The sequence below is a fragment of the Megalobrama amblycephala genome, linkage group LG17, assembly GCF_018812025.1.
Source record: "Megalobrama amblycephala isolate DHTTF-2021 linkage group LG17, ASM1881202v1, whole genome shotgun sequence".
In the NCBI taxonomy this organism is placed as follows: domain Eukaryota; kingdom Metazoa; phylum Chordata; class Actinopteri; order Cypriniformes; family Xenocyprididae; genus Megalobrama; species Megalobrama amblycephala.
Genome location: NC_063060.1, coordinates 26566611 through 26584104, shown reverse-complemented (window position 1 = coordinate 26584104; position 17494 = coordinate 26566611). Strand labels below are relative to the sequence as shown.

Here is a 17494-nt window from a genome sequence, read left to right as displayed (position 1 = left end):
AACTATGTATCTATTTATTCATTTAAAAGAAAACATTGATCACAATAAGCAACAGGTTCATGAAATATTGGTAACACTTTACTTAAAGCCTTTTTATCTGCAGATTCCTTGTTACACATGAAATTGGTTGTCATGTGATTTATATATATATATATTTTTTTTAAAGGTGTAATGTAATTATTATAATGTATTACTACTGTGGTTATAACTGTGTTATAATGTATTATAACTTATAATGCATGGTCTCATGATTAATTATAAGGTGCATTACAAGGCATAAGTAATGCAATAGAAATACTTTTATAATGCATTATATATTGATCAATAGATATACACAAAATAAAATAAAACAAATCTTTTTGATTTTATTTTTTAGGCTTTTAAAATTAAAGTCCCTATTTTTTCGGGAATTATCGTGAAATTGGCCTTTTGGTTGGATTAATTTGGAGAGATAAACGCAGTGTAATTTTAAATTGAATTAGTAATGGGTCAAACTCCTCTGTGTTAACAAAGCAAGCATTTAACATAAAATTGAGATCACATTGAAACGTGTATGGCAGACAGCAGGCAAGCGACTGTAAACGTGACAGTGATTTGATTGGTTATGGTGACTCTGGCGTGGGTGGACCAATAATAGTAAACAAATCCTGTGTGCGCATGCGCAGTGTGTGAGCGCTGATGGAGGATTGTCAGGGGAAGGATCTGCTGTTAGCTAAACATTTCTACGAAGGTTGAGGGCAGCTATTAGCATTTTGTTCGACAGAGTCAGTAAGTATTTACATATCACCTACTTGTTACTTTCTGTATTTACGCTATTTCTATAATTTACGGTTTAAAAGCATTGTTAATAGTGGTAAAGTCGCTAGCTTCGAAGAGCTAACCGTTGTACTTTCACTACTGCTACCAACAGCTAGTTTCCCAATTTACGCAATTTTATATTATATTTAACATTTGTACTTGGTATATTTTGTACACCCTGTCGTGTACTTTGTATAGGTTAGATCTTTTTATTTATCCGATGATAAATTAATGATAAATTTGTACATGATAGTGTTTACGTTTGGCCTAACTCGTTAGCCTAGCCATACTTTTAAAGAGACGCATGTGTTAGCCAATCAGCATCAGGTCTTCTGAATACAAGGTGGGGCGTGCGAATGGGCGTGACGTACGGGTTGCGCTGGGAGAATGTGAGGTTTTTGTCTCACTGTCTTAGCCATGTCAAGTCAGTTTTTTCTCGGCTATAGTTTGTCACATGTGTTTTAAGGTTTTTAACACAGTTCTGCTAAAACGTGTGGTTAACCAAATTCAGGGGAAGTTAATGAAACCTAGCAACCCATCATGACAATAATGTGTTGATTGTGATGTATCCCAAAAAAGTCATCCCACATATTATATAGCAGGGGTTTTCAAACTGTGGTCTGGGGGTTTGGGGGTCTATGGAAAAGTTAAAAGGAAAACAGCGTTTAAAAAAAAAATAGTTAGTTAAATAACAATTATATTAAAGTGAATAAAGATCTAAATAAATAAAATGAATAAGTAAATAAATACTAAATCTAACAGTGCAGTAATACAATGAGTATATAGAAAAACAATGTAATGTAACTTAATAGAAGCTAAATATTTTCCAAATAATATTTATAATATTAATTTTCACAGTATAAATTGTCTTTATACAAGAAAATATGAATATGAAATATACATTTTAGGATGGGGGTCCCTCACATATGGATGATCATATTTGGGGGTCTGTGACACCTGTTATATAGTACTTTAAATAACAACTATAAGCTTGATTTAATGTCAAATAAAAGAATCATGCTTTTTTTTATGTTCATGGAATTCTCATTTTTCATGTTTCAGTATTTTGATAATATAGTCTGTGTTATATTAGCTGTACATTGAGAATACAATTCCAATAACATTTGTCATACAGGCGCTAAGGACTCGGTCGGTCAAGATGGCATCGGACACACCGGTTTCTAGGGGTATTATGACCTTTTACCCCACTGTTGAAGAATTCAAGAACTTCAACCGCTACATTGCGTACATGGAGTCTCAAGGTGCACACAAGGCAGGCCTGGCCAAGGTTAGAGGAAAACGCTACTCTTTACCCATTAGGCTACTGCTGTCAAAAAGTAATTCACAAAATTATATTTATTTTGCTCAACTACAGATCATCCCGCCAAAAAACTGGAAGCCTCGACGTTCGTACGATGACATTGATGACCTGCTAATACCTGCACCGATTCAGCAGGTTGTGACTGGGCAGTCAGGGCTGTTTACCCAGTACAACATCCAGAAAAAAGCCATGACTGTGAAAGAGTTCCGCAAAACAGCCAACAGCGACAAGTAAGTCTGTTGACACATTTTCTTGTTACTTATTTTCCAGTTTAAATGTATTATAACCACATCTACCCTTCCTTTTTAAGGTTTTGCAGCCCTCGGTATGATGATTTTGAAGAGCTTGAAAGGAAGTACTGGAAAAATTTAACCTTTAACCCTCCCATCTATGGAGCTGATGTAAATGGGACCCTTTATGACCCTGTGAGTAAACTCTTGTAAGCAATATGAATGAATTTTATTTGGTTTCGCTTTTGGTTTGTGAGCTCTCTCAAGTGAATGGAGTCATTGTTTATTTTTTTCACGTCTTATACAGGATGTCAAAGAATGGAATGTGGGGCATTTGAATACCATCCTTGACACCGTGGAGCATGAGAGTGGTATTACAATAGAGGGAGTAAACACACCCTACCTCTACTTTGGCATGTGGAAAACCACTTTTGCTTGGCACACTGAGGACATGGATCTCTACAGCATTAATTACTTACACTTCGGGGAACCAAAGTCCTGGTAATTGTTTGTAAAACCTGCGGGTTTGATTTAAATTCTTGAAAAGCTTTTGGAAGAAAAATGTAATTTGTAGATGAAATGTGTGCCCATGGGCCAAAAATGGTTGTTGTAATTGTCTATCCTGATGCCAAGTGCTAAATTCTTCTGGAATGATCTCCTAGGTACTGTGTGCCTCCAGAACATGGAAAAAGACTGGAGCGGTTAGCCAAAGGTAAACAGCGTTTCGTGTTGTCGATTCTGTACACAGAAATATTTAGCTTGATTTGTATTTGCTCATATATAATTCTTGCCATTGTTATACAGGCTTTTTCCCTGGAAGTTCACAAAACTGTGAAGCATTTCTTAGACACAAGATGACTCTTATTTCACCTTCAATTCTAAGGAAGTATGGCATTCCTTTTGAAAAGGTATGTTTTTATGATCATGAGTGCATTTTGCCTAACTGATGACTTGTTCTTTTTACCATTAGCAGAGCTAATTATGCTTCCTTAGGATACATGTGTTTGTAACTTCAAGTTTTGTGATGTCATTGTCCATTTTTGATTTGTAGATCACTCAGGAGGCTGGAGAGTTCATGGTGACATTTCCGTACGGCTATCATGCAGGCTTTAACCATGGTTTTAACTGTGCGGAATCTACCAACTTTGCCACAAGACGATGGATCGACTATGGAAAGCAAGCCATACTGGTAAATAAATAAAAAAAATTTGTATGACCCTAAAATTGGGAAAAAAATGAAATTCAATGCTTTTGTAACATTTATAAATGTCTTTACTGACACTTTTGATTCATTTAATGCGCCCTTGCTGAATGAAAGTATTAATTTCTTTAAAAAAAACTAAAAACTTTTACTGACCCCAAACTTTTGAACGGCAGTGTATATAAACTAGGGTTGTCAAAAGTACTGACTTCGGTACCAAGTCGGTACGAAAGTTTAAAAAATGTGATGACACCAGCACAGATACATGCGGGAGCATTTGAAAGCAGGCGTCTATCAGCGTCTATCCTTAATATATCCACTGATAGACGGATCTGCTGATAGGCGCCTGCTTTCGAATGTTCCCGTGTGTATCTTTAAGCGCACGTTGAGGTTTACAACATGTTTTTGAAGTGTTGATCATTGTAGCCAATCACAGACCTATCTATTGAGTGCGTGAATACAATGGCCAATCAGAGTTGTTTAAGAATCTGCTTACCAGCTCTCAAAATGCTAGGAGGAAATGCTGGTGTTGTCACGTTTTTAAAATTTTAGTACCGAAGTCGGTACTTATGACAGTCCTAATATAAACTGTTTTAATCTGTATCATTTGTGTCAACAGTATTTATCGTGTTCTGAAATGCCTGTACGTTACATGGTGCATCAATCTTGGCTTATTTTTTTCCTCAGTGTTCATGTAGGAAAGACATGGTGAAGATCTCCATGGATGTGTTTGTAAGGAAATTTCAGCCCGAACGGTATGAGCTGTGGTTGGCGGGGAAGGACAATGCTCCCATTGACCACTCCAAGCCCACGCCTGAAGCAGCTGAGTTTTTAGGTGGAGAGGCTGGAAAGGGCGGTGCTCAGGAACACGGCACTGAGAACCAAAGTAGTGAGGGACAAAAGAAAAGGTGAAAAAGCTCACTTTACTTTCCTACATTGTACATACTGGCATGTAAAAAATGTAATATCAACCTAAAATGTTGCATTTTCCAATTATATTAGCCTTGCCAAACAAAGGATAGGAACCAAAAGACACAGAGTGTGTCTGGACTTACCTGAGGAAGTTCTTCCAAAGAGTGAAACAAACGATGAGGAGGCTGAATATGGCAAGAAGGGGCGCTTGACTCTATACACAGAACAATACAGAGAGTATCAAGGTATGTCCTGTGGTTATGGCCTAAAAAATTTTTTTAACTTTTTTTTTCTTTTTCTTTTTTTCTCAAATTTAAGTGATGGCAGTGGTTTGAAACTCCTTTGTTTGTGAAATTTGTTGAAAAATTTATTTCAGATTTGAAGGACGAAGATGACCTGCTGCCACTGATGGGTTCGACCAGTTTAAAGATGCTTCCAGGTTCCAGAAGTCCTGCATCTGGGGAGTGTGTTAGGGGTTTAGGTTTTAGTGCCGCAGACCCAGGCTCTAAAGCTACTTCTCTGTCCTCAGCCTGTACACAGTCCTTCCCAAAGCGTCATCTCTCTATAGCATCTGTCCCTACTGTCCCTCACTGCCTGTCAGCCGTGCCACGGATTTCTACCAAACCAGGGGTGGCGAGCCTTCTCTTTCATCGGACCCTAAGCCCTTCAGATGCCCTTCAGGTCCATAGCTATGCAGCCAGAACAACGCTCTGTAAACCTCAGCAACCCATGACAGAGGAACCCAGAGAAGAAGACCTCAAAGACCCAGACATTCAACTAGATGTGAGGCCAAATATGCAAACTCCACAACCAAACATAGAGGTTGGTAACTGCGTTGTCTTAGTGCGTGTATTTATTTTATTTTTTAAATTAGCATCTTGAGTGATTTTGTAGTCGAGTGCTGTAACATATGTAAAAAAAAAAAAAAAAAAAGCAAGTAGGTAAATACTACAAAATGAACACAGGGCTGCATTGATATTAAAATTGTATGTTCAAAATGGCTGTTAACTGAATCGATATTAAAACTATTTTGTCTGAATAAATTAAAAATAAATCTATAAAATACTGATAAATGAAAAATCTTTGATAACTGATATGGTACCACTATATTATGGATCCCTAAATAAAATGTTGAAAAAAAGAATGAAAAAAAAAAAAGTGAGTACAAGGTACATTCTCGTTCAGAAGAACCAAATACTCCTGTATCTTAAATATTTTAAGATATGTTAGGACAAGTTGCTGAAACCAGGGATTATAATGTTACAGAAGATCTTCTTTTTCAAACAAATATTGTTTCAAATAACTATTCAAAGAATCCAGAAAAAAAATGTATCACAGTTTCCACAAGAATATAAAGCAGCACAACTGTTTGCATCAGTGATGATAATAATAAGAAATAATTTCTTGAGCAGCAAATCATCATATTAGAATGATTTCTGAAGGATCATGTGACACTGAAGCCTGGAGTAATGATGCTGAAAATTCAGCTTTGAATTACAGAAATATATTACAGAAAACCTTTATTTTATTATAATATTTCACAATATTACTGTTATGTAATATTTTTTTAATGCACTTGGAATATATTCAGCTTTATTCACAAACATGACAAATTATGTTTTAAAAAAAAGCTCAAAATGTATCACCTCCACAACTCGTATCTAAATGAAATGTAACGCCTCTCTTGCTTTTGTTCAGCATGAAATTGAGGGAGAGAAAGAGAATAAAAGCATGAAGAGGAAACTGCAGCCACTCAGCAAGTTGCCACGTTTGCATCCCCTCCTCAGAGAAAACTCCAGCGATGATGGTTAGGATCTGTTTATTTATGTGTTAATTTATTGGTGCATCACTTTTTGCTCTTTCTCATTACCTCCTCCACTCCACAGAGATTCAGGAGCCAGCGACAGAGCAAGAGGAGACTGATCCCTGGGCCAGACTCCTTTCTCCCATGTGGCAAAGCAAGCCTCGCGATTTTGAAGTTGAGAAGGATTTCAACTTCCGCATGGGCCAGCAACCTCCGTACTGTGCAGTGTGTACCCTCTTTCACACGTACACACAGGTAACACATGCCATTACTATCATCACTAAAATCTATTATTACTCAGTGTTAATTTGTGCGAACCAGCCAACACAGCGAGTTAGTCTCACTAGCTATGTTTCCATCCACCTATTTTTATGCGCATTTTGGGATATCGCATTAAAAACGTTGGATGGAAATTCCAAGATGCACATACATTTTAAAAAGGCACTCAAAAAACACAAAAGATCCACTCAGTTGAGTCAGATAAGATTTTTTTTTTTTAAATCCAATAAGAAAACGTGCATAAATATTTATGGAATAAATTCATAGATGGCCATTGAAAGTCACGTGTTTGCATTGGGACAGCATAACTGGACCAACCAGTGGAACGATCTCGTCGCACGGCATTTGAAATGCCTGAGCACAATTCTGACATTAAAGTGGTTCGGTATAATTACCTCCTAGAACTGTCCACGACTGTGTTCCCAAAACACCAGGCATTCACCTCAGAAAGCATGTTGACATGAATGCATTTTTTTCATTTCTTCTGAGGCTCAAGTAATGTATTATATATGAAAATTATTATATAGAGTGGCTTCTCCTACTGCAGTAACTTCCATTTATATATTATATTTTTGATATTTAGCGCCAGTTTACAAAGAAGTGACAATTTTGTTCTCTTCAGCTCACTGGATGGAAACGCTGCTTTATTCACAAATGTTTTATGCGATATCCCAATTTTGCGCATAAGTTAAATTCTCAACATTAATGGAAACATAGCTACTCGCTGTTTGATGCCATCGGTGGCTCAGAAATGTCTGGTGGATTGTGAAGACAAAATGTTATACCATACCAGTCAAAAGTTTGGAAATATTACTATTTTTAATGTTTTCGAAAGAAGTCTCTTATGCTTACCAAGCCTCCATTTATTTGGTCAAAAATACAGAAAAAAACAGTAATGTGAAATATTATTGTAATTTAAAATAATGGTTTTCTATTTTAATATACTTTAAAATATGATTTATTTTTGTGATGCAAAGCTGAATTTTCATCAGCCATTGCTCCAGTCTTCAGTGTCACATGATTATTCAGAAATCATTCTAATACGATGATTTGATACTCTTGTTATCATCAATGTTGGAAACAGTTGCGCTGCTTAATGATTTTGGAACCTGTGATACCTGTGATACTCATTGAATAAAATGTTAGAAAGTATAGCATTTATTCAAAATAGAAATATTTTCTAACATATATAAATCTTTAGTATAACTTTTTGTCAATTTAGCACATCTTTGCTGAATAAAAGTATTAATTTCTTTAAAAAACAAAAAAAGAAAGAAGAAAATTACTGATCCCGAACTTTTGAAGGGTAGTGCATATTGTTACAAATGATTTCTATTTTAAATAAATGCTGTTCTTTTTTAAACTTTTTATTAATCAAAGAATACTGAAACAATTCTACAGGTTATAATAAATATTAAGCAGCATAACTGTTTCCAACATTGATAATAAATCAGCATATTAGAATGATTTCTGAATGATCATGTGACACTGAAGACTGGAGTAATGATGCTAAAAAAAATCCAGCTGTGCATCACGTAAATAAATTATATTTTAAAAATAGAAAACCATTATTTTAATTTGTAATAATATTCCACAATATTACTATTTTTTTTTTTTTTTTTTTCCTGTATTTTTGATCAAATAAATGCAGGCTTGATGAGCATAAGAGACTTTTTTCAAAAACATTAAAAATAATGTTTCCAAACCTTTGACCGGAACTGTATGTATAAAATATAAACTGTGCAATCAGAAGTTAATATTCCTTTTCTGTGAGCTGATAAATGAAAGATGACTTGTGTAAACCTCTAAAAGATTGTGCCATGCACTTTGCCATTTCTTCTGTGTAGAGTGATGTAATCAGTCTGATCCAGTGCGGTTCTGCAGAAGGAGGGGACCAGCAGAAGACCATGCCGCTGATTCCCGAGATGTGCTTCACCAGCAGCTCTGAGGGACACCTGTCCACCCCAAATCTGGATGAAGATGGCACTAGCCAACTCATCAGCTGCTCTGTGTGTAGTGTGCGCGTTCATACCAGTAAGTCTGTTGTTCACTGTCGCCACTTAAATATATACAGTTAATATGGCATGTCACAGCATTTTAAAAACACTTTTCTACTACTTTTATAATTATTCAGGCCATTTATGTCACTGTTCAAAAGTTTGAAGTCAGTAAGATATTTTTTTTTTTTTTTTTTTTTTTTGAAAAAGAAATTAACACTTTTATTCAGCAAGAATGCATTGAATTGATCAAAGTAAAATGTATAATATTACAAATGATTTCTATTTTAAATAAATGCTATTGTTTTAATAAACTTTCTATTTATAAAAGAATCCTGACAAATAAAATTGTATCACGGCTTCCACAAAAATATTAATCAGCACAACTGTTTCAACATTGACAATAAGAATGATTTCTTGAGCACTAAATCATCACATTAGAAAGATTTCTGAAGGAAAGCTTTGCCGTTGTTGGATATCTGATGTTAACTGTATCCAAAGTTCATTGGAAATGTAGAAACTTGCTGATTAAAACACGGGACAAACACCAGTCCTTTGCTCTCTTTTATTTTCGTTTGATTCAGGATGCTTAAAGTCTTGTAGTTCACATGACATGAAGTTCAGAAATGAACAGGATGCAGCAGACTCACAAGGAGTAAATGGACAGGTGTTGACGAATGGACGGGATGGTCTTAAGTCATTAACGCATCCTGTGGAAAGGTGGTGGGTGTCCATTCAAACACCCACACCTCACCAATGCAAACCAAAAAAAACAAAAAACAAAGTTTTAGACCTTGACCAGGGGTGTGTGGATAATGTAGTGCACTAGATTTGATAGTGTAGTTTACCTGGAATTGTGGGAGATGTAGTACAAAGAAAAATTAAAAAAGGAAATAAGGAAAGAAAACCGAAAAAGGGGTCACAGTATCCATCCAATAAATTAGATTTTAATTTATAATATATAACAGAAAACAGTTATTTTAAAGTGTAATACTATTTCTCTAGCTCAGTATTTACTGTATTTGTGATCAAATAAATGCAGCCGTGATGAGCATAAGAGACTTAATGCTGTAAAAAACATTAAAAACTGAAGGCAAACTTTTGAACTGTAGTGTTTATAACTTTATATTAAAAGAGACTATTTCAGCCATTTAAAAAGACAGATCACACATCTTTTTATCTCAATAAACGTTCTTGGTTAGCAATTTTATTTCATTTATTATTTGAAGCCAAAAATGGTCTTTGTAAACCATTCAGTCATATTTCATATTTAAACATTAAACAACATTAAAATGGCTGTTTCATGTTTTTTTTTTTTTTTTTTTTTGTTTTTTGTTAACCAGTTACATCATGTAAAAATATACACTTTCCCTTATTGATTGTTAGAAATGTTATCCTAAAGTTTTTATATTGCAAATGAAATATACATGTAATTTGTCTGCTACCCATAAAAGGTCATTTAATAAATTGTGGATGTTTTGTCTACAGGTTGTTATGGTGTGTCTCAGGATACTAAGCTGGATGGGTGGATGTGTTCCCGCTGTGAAGCGAATGCCATTACTCAGGTTAGTTGGATCATTTGTTTAGGTTTACTTTTTTTTTTCATCCCCAAAACCTCTGCCATATATTTTTCTAGCTGCTAGGGGGCGCTATTATGTCTGGCGATCTGACGAGGTTTTTCCAGTTGCTTCTACTTTTTAACTCATATTCTCAGTGGTGTGACTAAGTGTTTGTGTCTTTCCCTAAGGACTGCTGTTTATGCTCTCTGAGAGGAGGAGCTCTGCAGAAGGCCAACAATGACAAGTAGGTACCCAAGAGCCCTTTATGGTCAGATTGCACATTTTCAATAGCACACATTCCTTTCAGCTGAATGACACTTTTATGTACCGACACACTCCGCTGCTGACATGTCACGTTAAGGGTTTTACCTTAGGTGCTGGTGAAATCTGCTTATGATAAAAATGTGGTTTTGTTGTAGGTGGGTTCATGTGTTATGTGCTGTGGCGGTGCTGGAGGCTAGATTTGTGAACATTGCAGAGCGCAGTCCTGTTGATCTCGGTAATATCCCGCTTCAGAGATTTAAACTGGTGAGTTAATGTTTTACATGGAAACATAGAACACAATCTGAATGAAGTGCTGATTGACATGTAGAGGGAAAGTGGATCTATATAGTTTATTTTAGAAATCTTGGCTAGTCAAAAAACAATGAGGCTCTCTCTCAAATTTACACTATATATATATTTATAAAAGTACAAAACACCCTAATTTTATATAACTGTATAAAATCATGGTGGTAAATCAGTATTTACCCAAATACTTCCCCCGATAAAGTAATTATGAAAAAGGCCATGGTGGTTGTTTTTTTTTTTTGTTGTTGTTGTTTTTTTGTTTTTTTTTAAATCAATCATTTTGCTAAAATGACTTTATAATTGTAATTACTGAATTTTTCTATAATTTAATTAGTTACTTCTGATGTAATTGAATTAAATGCTGTATAGACTGTAGATCAATTCTAAATAAAACTATAGTGGATTTAACATGAAATTTTAGTGTTTAGAGGTAAAATGTTTTTCGTGTAACCTTCTCGCTTTAATTTCTTTGGTCAGTTCAAGAATAATTTATGCAATTTTATGTTATTTATTTGAAAGAGAAAATAAACGATTAGGTAGTAATTAAGTACTTTTTAGAGTAACTTACCCAATTTTTTTTTAAAGAAATTAATACATATGAATACACAAATGATACATATTAATACATAAAAATACATATGACCCACAATAATAAATAATAACTTACAGAACCCAAACTTTGAACGATAATGTATGTGCATGCAATATTATATGAAATAAAATATGGCAATGGAGCGATGTCATGATAATCATTGGATAAATGATCTTGTTACTGTAAAAGCTTTGCTATTCTGAGAACAGCTATTTAACGGGTATGTTGGCATCATCTCTATGCCTAGTTAATTAGTCACTAGCACTGTTTATATAGCACATGTCTGTTAAGCAGTGTAATAAAAGGGGATTTTGGTATCTTAATCTTTTCATTAATCTTTTACAAATTACTTTCTAAATTCATCAAAATTTTTTCATTGTTCACTTTGCATGAACCCAAGTGTGTTTCTATTGTCAAATTCATAAGTAACAAAGGTTCTCTTTTCAGAAATGCCAGTTCTGTCGTAAGTGGATGAAGAAGAGCTCAGGTTGCTGCGTGCAGTGCTCACATGGCCGGTGCTCCACTTCCTTTCACGCCACTTGTGCACAGGCAGCCGGAGTTCAAATGCACCCAGACGACTGGCCATTCGTTGTATACTTCACCTGCTGGAGACACAAGGGCGGCACCCAAGTGGAGGTACAGACACAACAAAGACATTTTCAGAAAGAGGGTGATGACAAAGTCTAGAAATGAAAGCTGAACAATCAAAATGCACAGAGAAGTCAGTTCACAGTTTTTGCCTTTAACTACATTGAATGGCACGATAAGGGCATGATAAGAGGAGAGATTCTCCTCCATTTCCTGGGATACAGCGTCTGTACTGGTGGTTCTAACATAAGGGAAACAGGGTTCGTACAAGGTGCTTAAAATGCTTGAAGTACTTGAATTTGACTTTGAAATTGAAGTCCTGAAAAACCCTTGGAAACAGCCATATTTATGAAAAGATACTTAAAGTGCTTGAATTTTTGAAAGACAATATATATATGAAATTGGTGTTTAATATTTTATCGATTAAAACAATCTTTTCATGCCCAAATGAATGCTATACCTACATATAGAGCCATTTCGCATGGCTATGAGCGTGATATTGCTCATATAAATATCCAAGTATATGAAACGGCTTTCATTCTTGAGGTCCATCATATATTAATGGGAATGTATGAAAAAAAAATCTGAAAAAAATGAAAAAAATCTGTTTGAATAAGGAAAGCGATATCTTTGTCACAGTATTCCCTCAATGGTTAAACACAGTGACCACAGTCATTGCATGTGCTGCACATTATTTTATACCATTTTGTTTTATTAGTTTATTTTTATTTATCTATTTACCTTTTTTAGTATTCGAAAGATAATAAAGATCTTGTTTGATAAGTGAAATCTCTGATTGTAGTCCTTGAAAACCAAAAAAGTAGTGCTTGAAAAGTCCTTGAAAGTCATGGAATTTAATTTTGCAGTATCTGTACGAATCCCAAATAATAAAATGCAACATAGTTAGCAAAATATATCAAAATACTTCCCACATGTCTTGTTGACATCAAAGGTCCGTAATCTAATCAAACTGTGGTATTTTGCCGCAAATTTGCCTGTCAATCAGAAACCGTCCTCATTAAAGTCACCATTAAATTGAAATTCACCTATTTTCTAAATGCATGTTATTTATCTTATTGAAAACAATATGCATTTGTTTTATTTATTTACAATTTGTAATTTTTTTTATTAATGTCATTTCTTCAGGTGAAATTACAAATTTCTCTCTGGTGATGTACACAGTTCTTATTCAATCATATAGGCTGATTAAACCTGTCCCTTTCTTTCAATTGTCCTCAAGTTTACATTCAGATCTGCCTTGCTTTAATCAACAACCAAAAGATTGAACCAAGTCCTTCGCCTACATTTTTGTTTCTTATCAATAATCTGTTTTATTTGGATGTACATCACTATACAGAAGAAAAGTTGCTAATTTCATTACATGAAAACTTTTTGACTTTAAAAGTGTGAAATTCTTGATAAGAAAACCTTTAGTCAGATGTAATATTATATTATTTATTTATTTGAAATAAAAATATTTGAACACCTGCTTTACTACTAATTAAACCAGAGACGTGCAGAATACTAAAAATAAAAAATAATAAAAACGGGAAACGATGTCATAGAGAGGTCCCCAAACCAACATAAATCCAAAGAGTACATTTCTCAAAACTTGGCACAAGAAGTAGAACCACTAAAAAAAAACAAGTGTTTTACATTGACTGGCCTGTCTGGGAGGTTCCGCAGGGTGGAGTTCTTATCTTTAGGCCAGTATGTATTTACTGTATTTCGTCCATGACCTCTTATTGCGTTATGCTGGTAATTACGCAACATCATAGCTCTAAGCATTTTGCTTGCTGTAAGCCAGCATGTCAGCGCACTGTTGTTAACACTTAAAAAAATGTTTGTTGGATGTTATCTGCAGACACGCAACAAGGCATCAATGCGGGAGTTGGAGAAGGGACAGAAAGTGATCTGCAAGCACAAAAACGGCCGATACTACCATTGTGAGGTGGTTGAGTTGACCAAGGCCACCTTCTATGAAGTTATCTTCGATGATGGCTCATTCAGTGACAACCTCTTCCCTGAGGACATAGTGGTATGTGAGGGTTTATGCAGCTCAAAACAATGTTGAATGATCAAATGCACAGTGTACTGAAGCAATGCTGGTCTTTATTTCTCAGAATAGAGACTGTCAGCAGCTCGGTCCACCATCAGAGGGCGACGTAGTTCAAGTGCGCTGGACAGATGGCCTAATCTATGGAGCCAAATTTGTGTCTGACCATATCATCCCAATGTACCAGGTCAGAGAACAACAAACACAGTTGTGCACACTATTTGGGTTAGAGTTCAACTTCAGACGGTGCATAGTAGAAATTGTGTGTAACAGTCGAAACACTGTTTGCATTGTATAGGATAGTTTAACTTGTAGGATAAAACACAGACTAAAAATCTGTACTGTATACTGTTAAAGTTTAATATCATAACATACACTACAATACCTATTCACATAATAATACAGTACAGTCATGTCTGTCTGTTTTCCACCTGATTTCACTGGAGGCTTTTTTTTTGTCTTTTTCATGATATTGATCTTCATCGTTGTTGTTGCTATTATGACAGGTCATGCAATAAGCTTAAATTTCAGCAGTAAGCACATTGGTACACTCCTTACCTATGGTAAAATCACTGTAACCCTCAGACTCCGGTGGCTTATTACTTTTATTAAACAGCAACATGATAAAACTACTGGTATTAATATCTACTGTTGATTATATACCGCTGTTGCCAGTTATATCGGATTGTAAGGGGTGGTTTAAACCTCTTCTAATCCGATCGAGAGGACATGTAAACACTTGATCGAATTGAAACCCAAAACTGGAAAGTACTGTGTATGCGCAATAATGTAGAAATGACGTATGACGAGTGGAACGAGCTGTTGTTGTTTAATGAAGTGTCATAAATTACTGTAGTGTCATTCTAAAATTCTCCTCCAGCTCATTGTCTGTGAAGTGGAGCAGGACAACGTCCCACCAGACTCTCATCCTCAGATATCTTGTTTCAGGCACAGGAGGGGGCGTTTGATAAATATAAGCAGCATGGCACAACGGTTCATGTGCTTGTGGTTACCTAACTAGAACCCGAAGTAGATAAATATTAACTCTGCTTGTAGAAAAAAAAAAAAAAAAATGAGGAAAGAAGAAATGTAGGAGATTAGTATGTGCAAACAGCAGTAAAGTCTGTATATTTGTGCAGTGCGCACGTGCCAAAAAATGAATTTCGATTGTAAACTTGTGACATAAATTTGCACATCAACTCGATCATTTTTCATTCATCAATCCGAAACAAAATGAAATGAAATGAAATAAAATGGCTCTTTTAATTATTTTCCAGGTGGAATTTGAAGATGACTCTCAGCTCACTGTAAAGAGGGAAGACGTGTACAGTTTGGACGAGGAGCTGCCCAAACGTGTTAAAGCCCGACTGGTGAGAAACGCCTTTTCTTTGATCGGTCTTACCACTACAGTAACATTAGCTCGCCATGACACTGACCTACTAACCAAAGTGTTTTTAGCAGACATTAAATCCATTTTATTTCTGTCTCTAGTCTGTGGCGTCGGACATGCGCTTCAAAGGGGTGTTTGTGGAGAAGGATGTGAAGCAGGACTCGAAAAGACAGCGGGTGATCAACTCCCGTTATAGGGAGGACTACATCGAACCGGTCATCTACAGAGCCATCATGGAGTAACACTCCACAAACTCCTCACAAACAATATCTTCAACACACAGATCAATTGGCTGCAACATAACAAACAGAAAAACAGGCTGGACCAGACACCTTAATGTTTTGAGTGGACAAACACGTCATTATGTGAACGGACAACAGCAAATACATGCCAACCACCGAGCCTTTGTTTTTAAAAACACCAAGATCAAGTTTTAGACCTTCAGGCTGAGTAATAATTCTCATTGAAATGACCCTACTGTGAACGGTCTTCGGGCGGCATAGATGAGAGTCCCAGAGATGAAAATGCTAGGAATGTCTTGTGTAAGAGTGTTTGTTTGTTCGGATAGCACACAACCGGCTCAGGCTCAGCGGGAGCGTTGGACTGCTCTCGGACTCCTACTATCTTCAGTCAGGTGGCGGTAATGTTTCAACTGTTTTGTTTTTTTTTGTTTTTTTTAATCACCTCCCCGCAGACCAACCGGCTGACTGCACATGAACAGACCTTTAGTCCGTCAGACAAATCTTTAGTCAGCGGGGATGCGCCGTCCCACTGACCTTTTTGTAGGTCTTAAAGTGCTTTGCAATATCTGAATCTCATGGATGAATCTAGTCTTTCTTAGTACGAGCAGCTCTCATGTGTGATCTACTGTAAACATGGGACGTTATAGGAAACTAGCTTTATACTCTCACATTTAGGTGGATACAGCAGCTTTGGATTTTGTTTAAATTAATTTATATTTCTGTTGAAGTGCAAGGAATGCCAGTTGTTTCCTAACTGCATATTAGTTCTGGATTAACTTTGTTTGTAAAAAGAAGTATTTATATATGTTGAAGCCAGATTTTCTCTACTTTTTCTACTCTTAGTTGCATTACTATGACAACACAGGTAAGAGTGACTTGTGACCAGTCAAGGTCGAAGTGGTGCACTTATCCATGTGTTTTTTTTTTTTTTTTTTCCTCTTTTCTTTTCTTTCTCTTTTCATTTGTGAGTTTTATAGTACTTAAGGCAGGGAAGGCAATGTCTCAAAGCACTCCATTTAGAGAGTGTCAAAAGAGACGCCTCGTTTGAATCACTTAGATTATTTTAAAAATGTTTTGTGGAGATTCCTTTAGCTGTATAGCATTACAGATCCTTGTCTTCAGTTGTTTTGTGCAGTAGGCATTACACTCCTTTGTCTTGGAATATAGATCCATTGTTAATTTAAGGCTAAAAACTTTATTTTTAAATTAAAAGCAATGTGTCCTATCCCCCTGAACATTTGTTGTTCATCTCATTTTAGCCTCTTCTGAGTGTCCATACACATTATTTACAAATCATTTACAGTGTTTAAAGGTGCCCTATATTCAAAAATTGAATTTACCTCGGCATAGTTGAATAACAAGAGTTCAGTACATGGAAATGACATGCAGTGAGTCTCAAACTCCATTGTTTCCTTCTTCTTTTATAAATCTCATTTGTTTAAAAGACCTTCGAAGAACAGGCGAATCTCAACATAACATCGACTGTTACTTAACAGTCAGGATCATTAATATGTACGCCCCCAATATTTGCATATGCCAGCCCATGTTCAAAGCATTACACAAGCCAGTATTAACATCTGGATCTGTGCACAGCTGAATCATCAGACTAGGTAAGCAAGCAAGGACAATAGCGAAAAATGGCAGATGGAGTGATAATAACTGACATGATCCATGATAACATGATATTTTTAGTGGTGATTGTAAATTGTCTTTCTAAATGTTTCGTTGGCATGTTGCTAATGTACTGTTAAATGTGGTTAAAGTTACCATAGTTTCTTACTGTATTCACGGAGACAAGACTGTCCTTATTTTCATTTTTTTAAACACTTGCAGTCTGTATGATGCATAAACACAACTTCATTCTTTATAAATCTCTCCAACAGTGTGTAATGTTAGCTTTAGCCACGGAGCACAATCAAACTCATTCAGAATCAAATGTAAACATCCAAATAAAT

The 17494-nt window shown here is 35.6% G+C and overlaps 1 protein-coding gene across 2 annotated transcripts; it reads left to right on the top strand.

Moving 5' to 3' along the window:
• The first annotated feature begins 620 nt into the window (after positions 1-620).
• On the top strand, positions 621-16774 carry kdm4ab (lysine (K)-specific demethylase 4A, genome duplicate b). 2 transcript variants are annotated; one of them, XM_048163178.1, is made up of 23 exons: positions 621-768; positions 1934-2086; positions 2174-2349; positions 2430-2544; positions 2657-2850; positions 3012-3061; positions 3154-3257; positions 3401-3538; positions 4238-4458; positions 4553-4707; positions 4839-4901; positions 4992-5284; positions 6161-6269; positions 6349-6521; positions 8393-8579; positions 10031-10107; positions 10290-10345; positions 10521-10629; positions 11711-11899; positions 13716-13889; positions 13975-14094; positions 15185-15277; positions 15399-16774. In XM_048163178.1, exons 2-23 carry the CDS (start codon positions 1958-1960, stop codon positions 15537-15539), a joined length of 3066 nt encoding a protein of 1021 aa, XP_048019135.1. In that variant the 5' UTR covers positions 621-768; positions 1934-1957; the 3' UTR covers positions 15540-16774. The 2 variants fall into 2 exon arrangements, with proteins under 2 accessions (XP_048019135.1, XP_048019134.1); XM_048163177.1 differs by having other exon boundaries at positions 4839-5284.
• Positions 16775-17494: the final 720 nt, after the last annotated feature.